This window comes from Hypanus sabinus, chromosome 19 (genome assembly GCF_030144855.1).
Source record: "Hypanus sabinus isolate sHypSab1 chromosome 19, sHypSab1.hap1, whole genome shotgun sequence".
In the NCBI taxonomy this organism is placed as follows: domain Eukaryota; kingdom Metazoa; phylum Chordata; class Chondrichthyes; order Myliobatiformes; family Dasyatidae; genus Hypanus; species Hypanus sabinus.
The window spans coordinates 24,606,177-24,623,277 of NC_082724.1; the positions used below are offsets into that span (position 1 = coordinate 24,606,177).

General features: G+C 42.5%; 1 protein-coding gene across 2 annotated transcripts in view; it reads left to right on the top strand.

The window, feature by feature from the left end:
* The first annotated feature begins 381 nt into the window (after nucleotides 1-381).
* Nucleotides 382-17,101, top strand: part of flnbl (filamin B, like) — a 128,670-nt gene continuing 111,950 nt past the window's right edge. Inside the window, exon 1 of one of the 2 annotated variants that reach the window (XM_059944210.1) lies at nucleotides 382-751. In XM_059944210.1, the coding sequence (XP_059800193.1) occupies nucleotides 385-751 (367 nt within the window). In that variant the 5' untranslated portion in view covers nucleotides 382-384. The remainder of the gene's footprint in view (nucleotides 752-17,101) is intronic. The other variant, XM_059944209.1, reaches the window with a different exon arrangement.

Consider the following 17,101-nt stretch of genomic DNA (forward strand, 5'->3'; position numbering starts at 1 on the left):
GTTAAAGAAAGAGTACATTTTATTGGAAAGATTATTTGTGATTGCTGCCACCAAATTTTATTATTGTGTGAAAGGTATCGTTAAACAAGCCGTGAAGCAAAAAACTCTCCTGGCACCAATAACTTCAGGTTGACCTTAACATGATCTTGGTAACAATTCATTTACTTTAATTAGTCGTTAACACAAGAGTGAGACTTTTGTGGCTGTTTATATTTCAGTGGGTGCACTCTCAATATTCTTTTAATATATGTATATATAAACAAACACAAATAGAGACATTCGTTAACACTTGCTTCCATTCCCAAACAGGATCTGTGCACAGCGGTGTGAGTTTCACGCCCGCGATCCCGGAAGTGGACAGATTATAAAAGGGGAGGCGACAGTATGAGTACGCATGTGCAGAGGAGGGAGCCGGAGCTGCAGCACCAGCCCCAGCCTCAGGAGGACAAAGACGCCGAAATGCCGGTGACCGAGAAGGACCTGGCCGAGGACGCGCCATGGAAAAAGATACAGCAGAACACGTTCACCCGTTGGTGCAACGAGCACCTGAAGTGCGTGAACAAGCGCATCCACAACCTACAGAGCGACTTGGCGGACGGGCTGCGGCTCATCGCCCTGCTCGAGGTCCTGAGCCAAAAGAAAATGTATCGCAAGTATCACCAGCGACCCACCTTCAGGCAAATGCAGCTGGAGAACGTGTCCGTTGCACTCGAGTTCCTCGAAAAGGAGAACATCAAGCTGGTATCTATCGGTGAGTGTCGTTGTGTTGCGAAGCTCTCTTCGCCTTTCTGCACTCTGTCTGGGCTCTGTTGAAGAGTTTTTAAACTTTGCCTTCAAATGAATCGCGACAAGGTGTGGCTCCTGACCCGGGATGTTGTCTCGCACTCCCGTAACTAACTTTTTCTCGCCACTTTAATCTTGTTCTAAATGCTTGCTAACCATGGTAACTAACATAACCTGAGGGTTTACATTAGTTAGATCAGAAACGTCACGGCGCATTGGAGATGTCAGTTTTTGTTGTGTGTATTTGCTGTTAAAAGTGCTCGGTGAACCAGTGGTGGATGTGATGTTTATGAATGTTGCTTCTGTTTGAAGTAACCAGCTGCCAAGTCCGATTGTCCCAGTTAAACAGCCCTGGCAGTCCAAAGTATAAATTAACAAGGTCAGGGCTTTTTCCTCGTTGATCTGTATGGAAAGCAGTTTTTCAACCCAGACGCATCAACAAATGAGCACCAATTTTGAATTAGAACATTTGTGTTTCTTGTTTGTCGTATAAATCCGGTACTGTACAGGTTCTCTCTAATCTGCAGCCTTTGATCGGGAGTAGGGTGTGGTACCTTTGGGTTCCGACGCAGACGGAGGGAGGGTTCCTCACGCCCTGGTGGGTTCGGCCGCCCGTACTCAGAACTCGTACTTCCAATTGTGTAACTGCATTAAAAAAACCCCTGTATTTTCCACCCTCGGTGATCCCTTCGCATCTTGTGTTGTGAGGATTATTTTCCGGGGTATTAATTTTGGCGGGAGCCCCTGGCTTAGGTGGGGGCTGAACTTTCGTTTTAACAGACGAGTTCGAGCCTTAGTTTGTTTCTGTTTGCTGTAATCCTGGCTGGAATGGGGTTTTTTAAATGCCCCGTTGAGCAATATGAATGTTCAGTTAAACATTAGTTGGCGGGCGTACCCTGGAAAGCTGTGCTCTTTCACTGAGGTTCAAAACCTAGAGTTCCGAGATGTCTGTAGGTCTGCACACAAAATACCAGAACCTGGTCTGATTGGTGAGTGGGATCAATTTCTGGTACTTTGGATCAGTTGATACAAAACAAAGTTTACACCATTCTGGCTCAATTCTTTACCTGTTTGAGGTGCTTTACTTTCAGCAGCCTTCCATGTTCACGCAGCACGTGAAAAGCGTCATTACCATCCTCATTTGAACCTGAGGGGGCTTTACTTTTTACATCTTACATTTTACCAGGGAGCTAGGGCTTCTCTCTTTGGAGAGGAGGATGAGAGGAGACATGATAGAGGTGTACAAGATATTAGAAGGAATAGATAGAGCGGACAGCCAGCGCCTCTTCCCCAGGGCACCACAGCTCAATTCAAAAGGACATGGCTTTAAGATATAAAGGGTGGGAAGTTCAAGGGGGATATTAGAGGAAGGTTGGTGTGTGGAATGCACTGCCTGTGTCAGTGGTGGATGGAGGCAGATACACTAGTGAAATTTAACAGACTACTAGACAGGTATATGGAGGAATTTTAGGTGGGGCAGTAGGAGCCTCCTATTTATAGGAGGCAGGGTTTAAGGACGGCACAACATTGTGAGCCGAAGGGCCTGCGCTGTGCTGTACTATACTATGTTCTATGTCTACCACTCAACTGACTTGCAGCTTTGCACCTATTGAAGGGACTGGCATATCAATATTACTCAAAACTTGATTTGCTTGAAAGGCAGCAATAAACACTATTTTATTAATCAGCTGGAACACATGCCACTTGTATCTATTCAGTGCCTTGAGCTGCAGGTGCCGAGGGTAAAACAAAGCTGCTCCATTTTGCCTAATCCAGCTTTTTCATAACAAGCGTATGGCAGTGCTTGTGTGCAGTTTTTGGAACGCACTTGGATCTGGTCGTGCCAGGAAGCATTTGTGGAACGTGAGGGTTTGTATTTAGTGTGGATACACGTTTCATGGGGATCTGTAACTGCTGTTCATCCTGCTGATGTACATCTGTCCTTAAAAGGATAAAGTAATTGTAGTGTTCCTCTAATTAGTGGCTATGATTCAGAGCTATGTAGCAAACTTAACATGACAGCCACTCCACTCCCTCTGATCTTTCAGTTTCAGGATCTCCCTTGTTGTACTGCATTTCACTTGATAGTGATTTTCCTTTCAGGGTGTTCTCAGTCTATGAATTCATCTTTCTGGTTTGTAGTATGCTCTTTGTTACACAAATAACATCTACTTTTTTGGGATTAGCTATCTGTAGCTTTGTCATTTGCCTTTGCTATTGGTCAATTGAGAAACCAATTGTGAACGTCACCCGTACAATGAAAAAAGTGTTGTCTGATTAGTGTATTGCATTTTTTCCCCCACATCTAGGGGACAGGTGTGTATTCATGTGGAACTTTTGCAGTAAGCATTTCATGAGCAGCGGAGAACAAATCAGATTGTCTCCTTTAAGACCCCTCCCAAACTTTCAGCATGTTGAATCTTGAATTCTGTTTTTGTGCTCGAACCCCATTGGTGGTCCCAAAGGGTTGGAAATGCTAAACAGGCCAGGCAGCATCTGTGGAGTGAGAGACAGTTAATGATTAATTGCTCTGATGTACTTTGTTTCTGTTTGGTATAGATGTTGCTTGGTTACCTGCATAGTTGCATGGTTTCTAGTGAAATCATTGACAATTAATTTCTTTCATAGAATCTGCTTGATCTATTGAGTACCTGTGCATTTTGCTGCATCTTCACATTATCCCCACCACATGAATACTATTTCAAGCTGAAAGTGGGGTAAAAGTAATTTTTCCAACTTTGCTTCTTAACTCTCGTAGCCCATGACAAGGTTTCGACCTGCTATTTGATAGCTCATATGGGATACATAATGTTTCTGTTGTAAAGGGGCGGGGGAACAACATTTTATTGAAGAATATCCATGTATTATTGGGTCTAGCCTGTAATATGAATGCATGGTTTAGAGTTGGTCACATTAAGTGCATGTTTTAAACTGCACTCATTAAAAGAAGCGATTTAGAAACTTTTGAAATGTTCTTTTGAACCTATAAATGTAATTTTACTCAGGGGTAGGACTTTAGAGCCTTAATTAATATAGTTCCACTTCCCTAGATTTCAATCGAAGGTGATACAGACTAAGCAATGAATTAGCTGGATGTGTTTTGATCAAAAAGGAGTCAGGAGAGCTGATTAAAGTTTGAGCTGGACCTGGTGTGTGAGAGTTGAAATGAAGTCCCCTGAGTTACAAATGCCTAACGTGTGCAGCTCATTCACACGAACACTTGGGATGTGGCATTTGTTGGTTGCTGCAGGGTTCCAGCCACCTTCTGCTGCGAGGGAACTGTTTGCAGCCGTATCGTTGGCACCTTGCAGAGAAATCGAAATGGCTGAGTTGGACACCGTGGTTTAACTATGCCTTGGCCTATGATTTAGTTAAAAATGTTGCCAGGTAGCTGCATTTCTGACTTGCAAAACTGTTCGGGTTATGAGCAGTTCACAGAAAAGGGGCCCTGTCATAACCTAGAGAGGACCTGTAACCCTGGCTTGAACCATATAACCGCAGATGTAATCTGACACCTGGTTAATTTGATCACATGTTGGTCTGCCATCAGCAACATTTTTCATACGTTATGAATGTGCCACCGCTCTGAGGGGCCGAAGGGTGTGGGGTAGCCCCCTCCTTTGTGAGAATCGCAAGATCACTATTAAGTCAGTTCAGGAGACCAGGAAATGAGAGAAAGACATGCAGAATCCACAAGGAGTTTGGAATGTGTCCTGGCCTCCGAAAAGCAGAGCCATTGATAACGGCTATTGTCTCTTGGAGCCGGGATTGTGTATTGAATACTGTACGATGCATCGAAGCCCCCAGGCAATGAACTGAGGGGGGGAGGTTGGTGGAGGGATTGCATCATCCCAACCTGATTGACATCTGAGACCCTGTGAGTCAGGATAAAAAGAGGGTCTGTGGGAACAGCCCCTCAGATGCACCAGAAGAAACGCTAGAGATCCCGTAATAGCGAAAGCCGGTGGGAAGGCCACGTGCGTCCGTTTCCATCTGCCCTGGAATCGGTAGTCCTTTACCACGGAAGAATGGTTTTTAAGCTAACAACGGGGAAATCAACTCCCAACGACTCTCGAAGGATTGGCATCATAAAAGGAATGGGCAAGTTTTAACCAGTCTTTCTCTCCAACCAGAAAGCTGTAGCTTGAATGAACTGAGTGACTTTTTATATTTCCATCAGACAATACATTAGCCCCTAGACAACGATAGAGCTACTCCTTATTGATTATTGCTTTTAGATTTAGTATTGATGATGTATATTTGTATGTTTGCATTGATATTATTTTTGTATTTTTATCAATAAATACTGCTAAAAATAGTACCATCAGACTTCAACGGACCTCTCTATCTTTGCTGGTAAGTGACCCAGTTACGGGGTACGTAACACATAGAATTGTAGAAATCTAAAGCACATTACAGGCCCTTTGGCCCACAATGTTGTGCCAACCATTTAACCTACTCTAGAAACTGCCTAGAATAGCCCTGTACTTTTCTAAGCTCCATGTACCTACCCAAGAGTCTCTTAAAAGACCCTATTGTATCCACTTCCACCACTGTCTCTGACAGTGCATTCCACGCACCCACCACTCTGTATGGGGAAAAACTTGCCTTTGACATCCCCCGTACCTACTTCCAAACATCTTAAAACTATGCCCCCTCATATTTCACATTACTGTCTGCCTCAAATAAGGTTACCATTGTACTTGGTGTGGAATTACTTTATCTAGTACAAACTAAATTGGAAGGTGGGGGGAGACACCACCGAACATTTGTACATTTCGGAGCAACCCACCTGTTAGGATCACTTTGAGGTTACAAAAAGATGGGCTTTAGTCTGGAGATGTGACTTTTAAGAGGTGAATATCTGCAAGATTCTAATCACTCTTTATGTGGAAAGCACAAGGGCAGGGAATCTAGTCTGTAAATCCGTTGTTGCGTTTTGTCATTGATGAAGTGGCTGGCTGAGTATCCCTGGTTGAGATTATAATGTTGGGTGTTCAACAAACCACTGAGTATGAGCTCTAGTTTATCCAGCTGAAATCTGGAAAGCAGTGCATGTTGAATGACGCTATTTGCTGCATCTGCAAGTTGTGCAGGTGTAAATTCCAAAGCATTGATGTGGCAACTGGTCCCAAGTCAGGGTTATAAATTTGATGTCTCCTTGTTGGGAAAGAATCAGGCTTATTATTGACGTGAGTCATGAAATTTGCTTTGTGGCAGTACAGTGCAAGGCAAAAGTTACTGCAAGTTAGAACAATAGTGCAAATGAGGAATAATGAGGTAGTGGTCATGGAATGTTCATAAATTTGATGGCAGCGTGGTTGAAGCTGTTGCTAAAATGTTGTGTGTGTCTTGTGGCTCCTGTACCACCACCTCCCTAATGGTAGTAATCAGAAGAGGGCATGCCTGAGATGGAGAGGGTCCTTAATGGATGCCTTTTCTTGAAGCACTGCCTCTTGAAGACACTCTCTGGCTGAGTCTGTAACCCTCTACAGCCTTTTGTAGTCCTGTGCATTGTCATCTCCGTACCAGACTGTAATGCAGTCAGAATACTGTAGGATTTTGAAAGCCTTTATACTAAATCTGTTCAAGCTTCTAATGAATTGGAGCCACTGGAGTGCTTCCTTAGTGATCTCATTAATGTATAGGACCCAAGAGAACTTCTGATGTTGACACCCGGGATGTTGAAGCTGCTTCTCCTTTTGCCCTGCTGACCCCTCAGTGAGGGCTGGTGTACGTTCTCCCAACTTCTCCTTTCCCAACTCCACAGTTAGTTCCTTGGTCTTGCTGACTTTCAGTGTGAGGTTTTTGTGACACTCTTTGACCAGTTGATCGGTCTCACTTTTGTATGCCTCCTTGTTGCCATCTGAGATTCTACTAGCAACAGTTGTCATTGGTAAGTTTATAGTTGGTGTTTAACTCCACCTAGCCACGCAATCATGAGTAGAACAGCTGGCGAAGCACACATCCTTCTAATTGTCAGCAAGGAGATGTAATTACTGATTCTCTGACTGCGGTCCCCCATTAAGGAAGTTCAAGAGGGAGGTGCAAAGGTCCAGCTTTTAAAGCATCTTGAGTAGTACTGAGGTGGCAGCCTGATATATCTTTTGCTTTTGTCTGTGCTCCAAAGCAGAGTGAAGAGCCAGTGAGATTGTCTGCTGTAGAACTATTGCTGCAGGTCCAGGATCTTGCTGAGGCAGTTCATTCTAGCCATGACCAACCTCTCAAAGCACTTCATCACAGTAGACCCGACTGCTACTGGGTAATGGCTTGCCCTCCTCCTGGCGATAGTAGGGTTCCTGCTCTCTTGAGGCAACTGGAAAACTCCAACTGCAGCAGTGAGAAGTTGCAGATGTCTTTGAGTACTGAGATTTTCAGTACCCTCTCTGGTGCTTCATTGGGGCATGATGCCTTGCACGAGTTCTTGCACTGGCCTTCAAGACAGATTACAGGGTTGCCAGAGTCTATGGGCATTTGTATAGGTGTAGTATTATTCTCCCTTTTAAAGCATGCTTAAAATTTGTAGAGTTCATACAACTGAAGTTTTGTTTTTCTAAATTTTCCTTGCATACAAAGTAGGATTCTGAAGATGCAGTTTAAGTGGTCTAATGTACTTTGAACATGGACTAAAAAGGAATATTAATATTTGGATCTTTGGTTAAATGAAAGCAGTCTGTGGCTTTTGAGTGTAATACTATATGCTCATTAGTCGGTTAAGTAAACAATGAAGGCGGGTACACTTCCTTATTTTTTTCGATTGCTAGATACACAGTGCTTCCATTAATTAGCACCTTCCTCTTTTTGAGTGATTCATCCCAGTGTGGACTCTTGGTTTCTTGCGTTGGGTATGCATGGAGTGGTTTGCTGTTCCATCAGGCAGACACTTGAGTATCTTGCATTATACTTTTAAAGAACAGCCTTGCCGCAAGATAAAATCTGGCCCAATTATCTTTGTACTTGATCGTCACTGAAGACTGATGCATTCTAAGAGTGGTCTATGTAAAAATATAATACATGATTGTATTCTTAAAAAAATTCATTTGCCTTTGAGGGGAAGCTTTTAAGGGTGAATTACTATAGAGTATTTAAAACCTATCCAGTGTTGCTGCATATTGAGTCTGCTATCACAGGTTGTAGTAATATTAAAGTGTAGGATTTCAATCTTGTACTGTGGCTTCTGTCTTTGGGTAGAGAAGGCTTGGGGTGGAAGAACGGGCATCCAGATATCAAAACATTGGACTGTTTTGATATGCTCAAATGGGCACATGGTTTCTGCTGGCCTTAAAAGTAAATGCAGCTAGGTTGATGAATATCAATCTGTTAAAACATTTGAAATATGGCAATGGATTTGTCTGGTGTTCTAAATGCTATCTGATCTGATTTTTGATTTACACTCAACATTTTAGCTCTTCTTATCCAAAATTCCATTTTTTCTAGCCTTAAACTTAATAGCTATTATTTATGACCCTTGAACTTCAGTCATCAATGTACATGGCAGTCTCTTATTCCAACGTTGCCTCCAGGTTCTAAGTATTTGCTTGGCATTTGCCCTGTCAATTCTTGTTCTTCCTTCCTTTCACCTACCTCCACCTACCAGCTTCAACATTTATTTAACTCCCGTGAGTGTAGGCTTGGCTGTCTCAAGCTTTCTCCACAAGATGACCCCTTGATGCCAAGAATCAATCCGTTGAACTTTCTCTGCGCTTCTGCCAAGTGAAGTGAAGGGGACTAGTGAGGGAGGCCACCAAGCGACCTATGACAACTCTGGAAGAGTTCAGCAGCTGAGATAGGAGAGATTGTATGTAACAATTGTTGCTTGGGTGCTTCACCAGTTGCATTTGCATAGGAGAGCGGCAAAGTGAAAGCTGCTTTTGAGGGGGAAAAAGAACTCGCGTGAAATCTTGGCTAGTGTTTGCTAGAAGGTATGGGTGAGACTCTAAAGTCTGCTGGGAGAAGGTTCTGTGGTCTGATGAAACCAAAATGGAGCTTTTTGGCCATCAGACAATTGTTACGTTTGGTGCAAGCTGAACATCATCTCTACCATGAAGCACGGTGGTGGTTGCATTGTGCTGTGGAGATGCTTCACTGCAGCAGGCTGTGGAAGGCTTGTGATAGTAGAAGGTAAAATGAATGCAGCAAAATACAGGGAAATCCTGGAGGAAAACCTGGTGAAGTCTGCAAGAAAACTGCAACTTGAGAGAAGGTTTGATTCCAGCAAGGCAATGATCCCAAGCATAAAGCTGAAGCTATACAGGAATGGCTTAAAAACAACAAAGCTAATGTCCTGGAGTGACCAAGTCAGAGTCCAGACTGCAACGCAATTGAGAATTTGTGGCCGGAAAAGAGCTGTTCACTCAATCTGCCAGAGCTTGAGCAGTTTTGCAGAGAAGAATGGGGAAAATTGTTGCGTCCAAATGTGCAAAGCTGAGAGAGACTTAACCACAAGGCTGTAATTGCTGCCAAAGTTGCATCTACTAAGCACTGACTTGAAGAGGGTGAATACTTGTGCAATCAATTATTTTGTTTTATTTGTAATTAATTTAGATCACTTTGTAGAGATCTGTTTTCACTTTGACACAATTTCTGTTGGCCAGTGTCAAAAGAGCCAAATAAAATCCATTGTGATTCAATGCTGTAAAACATGAAAACTTGCGGGGGGGGGGGGGGGTGGTGTGTGAATACTTTTTATAGGCACTGTACCCTATCTATGCCCCTCACAACTCTGTATACCTTTATCAAATCTCCCCTCATTCTTCAACACTTCAGGGAATAAAGTCCTAACCTATTCAACCTTTTCCTTTAAATCGGGTCCTCAAGTCCTAGCAACATCCTTTGTAAATTTTCTCTGCACTCTTTCAATCTTAGTGACATCTTCCCCCTGTTGGTAGGTGACCAAAAATGCACACCATACTCAAATCTTGCCTCAACAATGTCTTGTAGAACTTCATAATATCCTATCTCCTGTACTCAGTGTATTGATTTATGAAGGCCTGTGTGCCAAAAGCTTTCTTTACGACCCTATTTACCTGTGATGCCACTTTCAAGGAATTGTGGATCTGTGTTCCCAGATCCCTCTGTTCTATTGCACTCCTCAGTGTCCTACTGCATATGTAAGACTTACTTGTGACGCCACCTTGGAGCCTTGTGAAATATGTTGCTAAAGTCTACCTAGACGACATCTACTGCCTTGCCTTTGTCAGCTTTCCTGGTAACTTCCTGGAAAAACGCTATAACATTGGTTAGACACGACCTACAACACAAAGCCATGTTGACTATCCCTAAACTGTCCCTGTCTACCCAAATACTTGTGTATCCAGTCCCTAGAAATCCCTTCCAATAACTTTCCCACTATTGATGTCAGGCACACCACCTATAATTCCCTGGTTTATTCTTGGAGCCTTTCTAAAGCAATGGAAAAACATTAGCTGTCTTACTGTCCTCTGACACCTCACCCTTGGTTGAGGATACTTTAAATTGCCCCTGCAGTTTCTGTACTTGCCCTCCATAGGGTCCGTGGGAACATCTTGTCAGGTCCTGGGGATTTATCTACCCTAATTTTCCTCAAGACAGCAAACACCACCTCCTCTAAGTGCATATGGCTTATGAACTCACTGCTGCTTCGTCTCTATTCTAGAGTCTGTCAGTCTCCTGATTAAGTACTGGTTTGGGGGGGGGAGGGGTAATGTCAATTTAAGAAGTCCCCCATTTCTTTTTGGCTCTAATTTCTGCACTGATTTCCAGTGGTCTCTTGCTGTCCTTCTGTTCTTAATATATCTGCAGAAGCCCATGGGATTCTCCTTCCCCTTTTCTGCTCGAGCACCCTCATGCCTTCATTTAGCCTCCTGATTTCCTTAAGTGTTCCCATTCATTTCTTGTGCTCCTCAAATACACACTTGCTCTTTCCGCCTATACTGCTATACGCCTTGTTTTTCTTTACAGGGGTCTCAATATATCTCATACCATGGTTCCCTTTTATTCTAACAAGAACATAAAACTCTGCCTTCTTAAAATTTTAAAGGCCTCCCACTTACCATGTATACCTTTTTGCCAGGAAACAGACTGTTCCAATCCACACTTGCCAGATCCTCTCTGATACTATCAAATTTCTCCAATTTAGAATCTCAGACCAGACCTATCCTCTTTCATAATTATCTTGAAATTCACTAGCTGCAAAGTGTTCCCCTATACAAGCCTCTGTCACCTGCTGAGTCATTCCCTATCAGGAGATCTAGTATCACACCTTCTCTGGTTGTAATCTCTATGTGCTGATTAAGGAAACTTTCCAGGGCACATTTGACAAAACTCAAACCCATGAAACCCTTTTACAGTTTTTTTTTGCTGCAACAGTCTGCAATCTCTGTACAAACTTGCTCCTCTAAATTCTATGGGCTATTGAGTGGTCTGTAATATCTATTAACAGGGTCATCCCTTGCTGATACTTCAGTTCTACCCAGACGGCCTCACTAGACAAGCACTTCATTCTGTCCTGTCTGAGTACTGCCGTGACATTTTCCCTAACTCCCTTCCCTTTAATCCCTTCCGCTCCATTGCATTTAAAACAGCGGAATCCCAGAACAATGAGCTGCGAGTCCTGCTCCTCCTGCAACCAGGTTTTACTAATGGCTACAGTGTTATAATTCCGCGTGCTGATTATGCCCTAAGCTTAGCTTTTCTGCCTTTCCTACAGTACTCCATGCACTGGAGTATACACAACTCAACATTAGATCCACCATGCTCAGCCTTTCGATTCCTGACCCAACATTCTAATATGTTGGAAGATTGTACCAAATGCATCCACTTTCTGCGTCACTAAAGTGCACAGAATTGGATTCAAAATATTTGTTACCCTTTTTCTCAGTAATTACCTGCTTCCAAGGCATCTTGAAGCACTAAAAGATGACTGATGCTGTCTCTAAAATCTACCAAATTTCGCTGGATCTTTTGAAAAACGTTAGATAACTCCTTGGGACCGGATGGCATTGACCCTGGGTTACTATAGGAAGCGAGGGAAGAGATTGTTGCACGTTTGGCAGCGATCTTTGCATCCCCACAGGCCACAGGAGTAGCAGCAGAAGATAGGAGGGTGGCAGATGTTATTCCTTTTGCTCAAGAACAATGATGGGGATAACCCTGGGAATTGTAGACTAGTGAGTCTTGCGTCAGTGGTGGGCAAACTATTGGAGAGGCTTCTTAGAGGCAGGGATTATGAGCGCTTGGAGCAGCAGAGTCTGATTAGGGATAGTCAGCATGGCTTTGTGAGCTCAGGTTGTGTTTCATGAGGCTGAGCGGTGTCTTTGAGGTTGTGACAAATCGCTCTGAGTATAAATGGTATTTATTAAAGCATTTGACAGGTTTCCTCTCAGAAACTCAGAAGGCATGGGATCTATGAACATTTTGCTGTATGGATTCTGAACTGGCTGCCCACAGAAAGCGGAAGGTGATAGAGGTAGCATGTTCGATCGAGAGGTTTGTGATCAGTGGAGTGAGTTCTGCAGGGCTCTGTTCTACGAGCTCCGTTCTTGCATGAGGCAGTGAATGGCTGGCTGGTAATTTTACAGATGATATGAAGGTCGTCCATGTTATGGTGTAGAATGGTTTAGGTTACAACAGGACATAGACAGGATGCAGAGCTGGACTGAGAAGAGCCAGATGGATTTCAGTTAGGACAATTATGAAGTGGTATACTTTAAGTGATCTTGAGGGCAGTATAAGGTTAATGGCATGTTTGCAGTGTTTTGGAACAGGGGGATCTTGTACCCACATCCATAGATATCTCAAAGTTCCAGCGCAAGTTGATGGGGTCGTTAAGGAGGACTGTGGTGTGTTGCTCTTCATTAGTTGGGGAAATTGAGTTCCAGAGCCATGAGGTAATGTTACAGCTCCATAAAGCTCTGGTTACATCGCACTTGGAATATTCTGTTCAGTTCTCATAATAAGAATGATCTGGAACCTTTAGGGAGTGCGGAGCAGATTTACCAGGATACTATCTGGACTAGAGAATGTGTCTTATGAGGAAAGGTTGAATGAGATAAGGCTATGGAAGATGAGAGGTGGTTTGACAGAGGTGTCCAAGATGAGAAGCATAGAATGGACAGCCAGAGGGGAAATGACCAACACAAGGGGCCGTAATCTTAAGGTGATCGGAGGAAGTGTATGGGAATGGCAGACATGGTTTTTTTATTCATATAGTGGTAGCTGCGTGGAATGTGCTATCAGGCTGGCCGTAGCAGCAGATACTTTAGGGATATTTAAGAGACATAGATGGAAGAAAAGTGGAGGGCTATTGGGGAAGGATTAGACTGATCTTAAGAGCAGGTTAAAAGATTGTCACAAGATCATGGGGAACAGGTCCTGTGCTGTGCTGCTCTAGTCTGTTCTAAACAGATTTGATGGACAAGAAAGCCAGTATCCTCATTCCAAGTGTTAATGCACTCATCAGCCTACCATTCATTGGCCTACTGTCAGAGGTTGGAGACACTATGCTGAGACATGGAGAAAAGTTTGGTGAAACTGCTCAAATATATCAATGGCATTCCCCATTCTTGTGACTACCATAACACTCTGAATTTTAGATCCTATATTTTTGACTGCTTCAGTCTGATGTGCTTTGTGCTATTCAGAATGAAGACATGAAATCCATTTCCTAGTTCCTTATGGTTTGTGCAGTCATTATTAATGGAGTGTTATATGGCATTTGTTGATGTGGTTTCACCCCCCTCCACCCCCACAAGGTTATAGAGGAGTGTATTGTTAACGCTGCTGCTCCAGGAACGAGAGTTCCAAGATTATATGGTTGTTTAATATGTACTATATGCATTTGCTTTCCCTGTGATCTTTGAATATCCCATTTGATTTGATTTCATCCCACATCCCAAAGGGCAAATTGACTGCTGTGAGATTATGCCACGATATAATCGGTGTTAATGGACGTAGTTACAGAGATGCATGAAAATGAGGAAAAGGGCAATGGGATTGCTCTGTTGGGAGCCAACATGGTTGTAATGGGCTGAATAGTCTAATAATGTAATGAAGTATTTGTAGAAGTGCTGCATCTCAATATGGTATGGGGTGGCTACTGCACAGGACCAAAAAAGCTACTGAAAGTTGTAAAATTGTTTAGCCTCCCTAGTATCCAGGACATCTTCAAGGAGTGGTGCCTGAAGGATGATGTCCATTAGTAAGGACTCCCATCACCCAGGACATACCCTCTTCTCATTATTGCGGTCAGGTAGGAGGTACAGAAGCCTGAAGGCACGCACTCAACACATCAGGAACGGCTTCTTCCCCTCTGCCATCCGATTCCTAAATGGACACTGAACACTGCCTCACTTTTTATTCAATATTATTCCTGTTTTTCATTATTTTTGATCTATTTGTATACATAATGTAATTGATTTGCTTTTTCTCTCCACGTATTGTGCTGCTGCTAAGCTGACAAGTTTCATGACACACTGGTGATAAAATCTGATTCTGATTAATTGCTTAAATAATCTGCTGGTGTCACCTTCAGTATTTGTGGGGGTTTCTGCTTGCATTTTTTTGGTACCAACTAAATTTTTGTTTCAGTTTCTAACATGTATTTCCCCCAAACATAAGATTTATGATTTAACTGATGTAATATTTAAAGCTGAAGTGAAGTCTCGTCAGTACTATGTGGAGAAGAACATCCTAATCCATGAAATTAATGCTATTATCAAGTTTATGTACTTGAGCAATGCTGAATAGTACACACAGACACACACACATCCCTGCCTCTTGCTGTGCATGGGGGGGGGGGGGGAGGAGTCACCTGATTTATCCTGCAGTTTTCTTAAATGGCTGGTTTGAAAGTCAGCTTTTTGGTTTACTGTGACCTGTTTTTGTGTAATGTTTCTTTGTCCCTTGCGGAGAACTTTCAACTTGCAGAGAAATTAACATTCATGTGATCTTATTTCCATTTTAAATACCTGTCCTTTGCTTATTGACGTAACTAGTGCAACCAAGGGTGCCATTTACCATATTTCCTAATTTCTCTCTGCTGGATGACTTTTATGACATATGCCAGTGATAGTGATTCTGATTCAGGAATAGCCTTAATTACTGAATGCCAATCTTTTCAATACTAATTTGAATGCTAGATAAACCTGGTTTCAAGGAATGTAGTTCCCATTTTGCTGCTTTAGATTATATTTTCTTGCAACTTGCATGTAAGATCTCTTGTTAGGTGCGAGAAAGGTCTCCATTCCTACTTGCACCATAATTAGAATTTGATCTTGTAGCATATTACAGGCTTGGTACTTTAATTATACTCTAGTACTGCTAAAACTCCCACTTGCTGCAAACACCACAATTTGCAGCATTTTACATACAGTTTGAGTCTGTCCTGGAGGTTAAAGAATGGTTTTCTGTTCTGGTAAAAGTATTTTTATTACTCCTTTGCATGTGTTCAATTTTTTTTGTAAATTGATCTTTTAAGGACACCATGAATCAGCACTGATCCATCACTGTCTTCTTGCTATGGGTATTCCTACAATGTTGTTTGACTTGCTCTCTACTTTGTCAGAGTTGACCTGGTTTGGATTGAGTGGCAAATGGAATTTGTCTGCTTTCTTTTTCTCCCCACCTCTGCCTGTAAAACTAACTCTGCGTTTTTTCACGTGGCTAACATTGCCAAAATGCTGTAATATAATACCTTGTGTAACTCGTCGTTGCAGCAAAGAGTAAGTGGGTCACACTGAGATTTGCAGGAAGATGTTTGCTGGTTGGTGTTGCTTAAGCTTGCTTTATCCAACTGAGATTACCAGGTATTTACTCCCCCCGCTCCTGCGCCCCACCCCATTTAAGTAAAATCCCTGTCTGGAGAAGTGGATGCTGTGTGACTCACTTAAGGTGTGACACTCCTCGTCTGTCTCAACTAAAGGTGGTATTTGCCTCTCTGCTACACCAGAGCTTTTAAAGTTGACAGACTGAAGTTGACTCTTTAAATTGTTTTGCTAACTATTCCCCGATTTCACCAATCCTGCTTTCACGATCATTGCCATAATCCAGTTCCATGGGTATTTTTTAATCTAATGCTTGTGTGATAGCATCCAGTAGGAGAGATGGCTTTTAACAAAGTATTCCTATTTAAAGTTGCCTCTGGTTTCTAAATAGGCTTCCTAAGCAGCTGAGGTTAAGTAGTAAATACCAATGCTCAGCTATTGGCTCTCTGGAGATGAAACTAAATACAGTACATGCTAAAACCAAAGTACTCTTTCCTGAAATGTGCATATTTGCCAGAGTTGGTCCCAACTTCATTAAATTCCGTTTCACATTCCACCAGACTGCCCTTCAGAATAATTGAACAAAAACAAATTTTAACCTGGTTGATTTATGATCTGCCTTTGTGCTTGGCGAAGCTTGATGGTTTGTGGATTATTAGTGAAGCCAGTGGCATTCTGCATATTTAGGATGCAGATGTTAAATTCTCAGCTTTCCTTTTTTACACTTTGGTCAGTTTCAGTGGAATGCTACTTGGACCTGTCAAATACCTGTCTTAAAGCTGGTGTTGGGACTCAAACTGAAAAGAGCTATTGTCCTCAACACCCACTCATTCTCATCTTTTAATTTATGATTTGCTGCTGGCAGAACTCTTAACTACTACTGTTGAAAAGTTTGCATGACTTTCTTTTGTGAGATAAAGGGTAAACGGAGCTTTTGCTTTGTCTTTCAATGTGCAAGTTGGCTTTAAAGAGCACCCCACCCCCCCACCCCAACTCCCAGCCATGCCAACAAATCTATAGTACATTGGATTCGGGTTAATTGGGCCATCGGTTAATCAGGCAGCTGCTTATTTGGGATAACTTAAAGAACAAAAACTAATTGAGAAAATAGCTGGGATTTCCTTTGTTTATTTGGTACACTATGCGGAGCGGTTTCTAACTAGCGTCAGTCATGTGCAATTGTGCAGCCGTTAGGTTCACACTCTCTGCTTAGAGTGAAGAGTTTTTAAGCAGTATCAGTTGCATGTGTTTATATATTTTTTAAAGTTTTTTTGGTCACTAGTTGGTGAGAAATAGCAGTAAGATGATTCAGAACTGATTGCTCCCCGTGGTTTCACGCATTGAGGCTTAGAGATACCAGAAACAGCTGGACGTGAAAATGAAACTATTTCACTATTTCAGGTTAGGAATTTTGAAGGATTTGAAGGTATCGACAAGCATCTTAAGTATTACAATGAAGATTTGGAGGACGCAATCATCGAAAGTATTGTATGAAGGCAGTCCATTATCTGTACTCGGTGTCTGCGCTGATTTTGTTCATTTACAGTCAATCAAGAATACGGCAGCGTACATGAGAT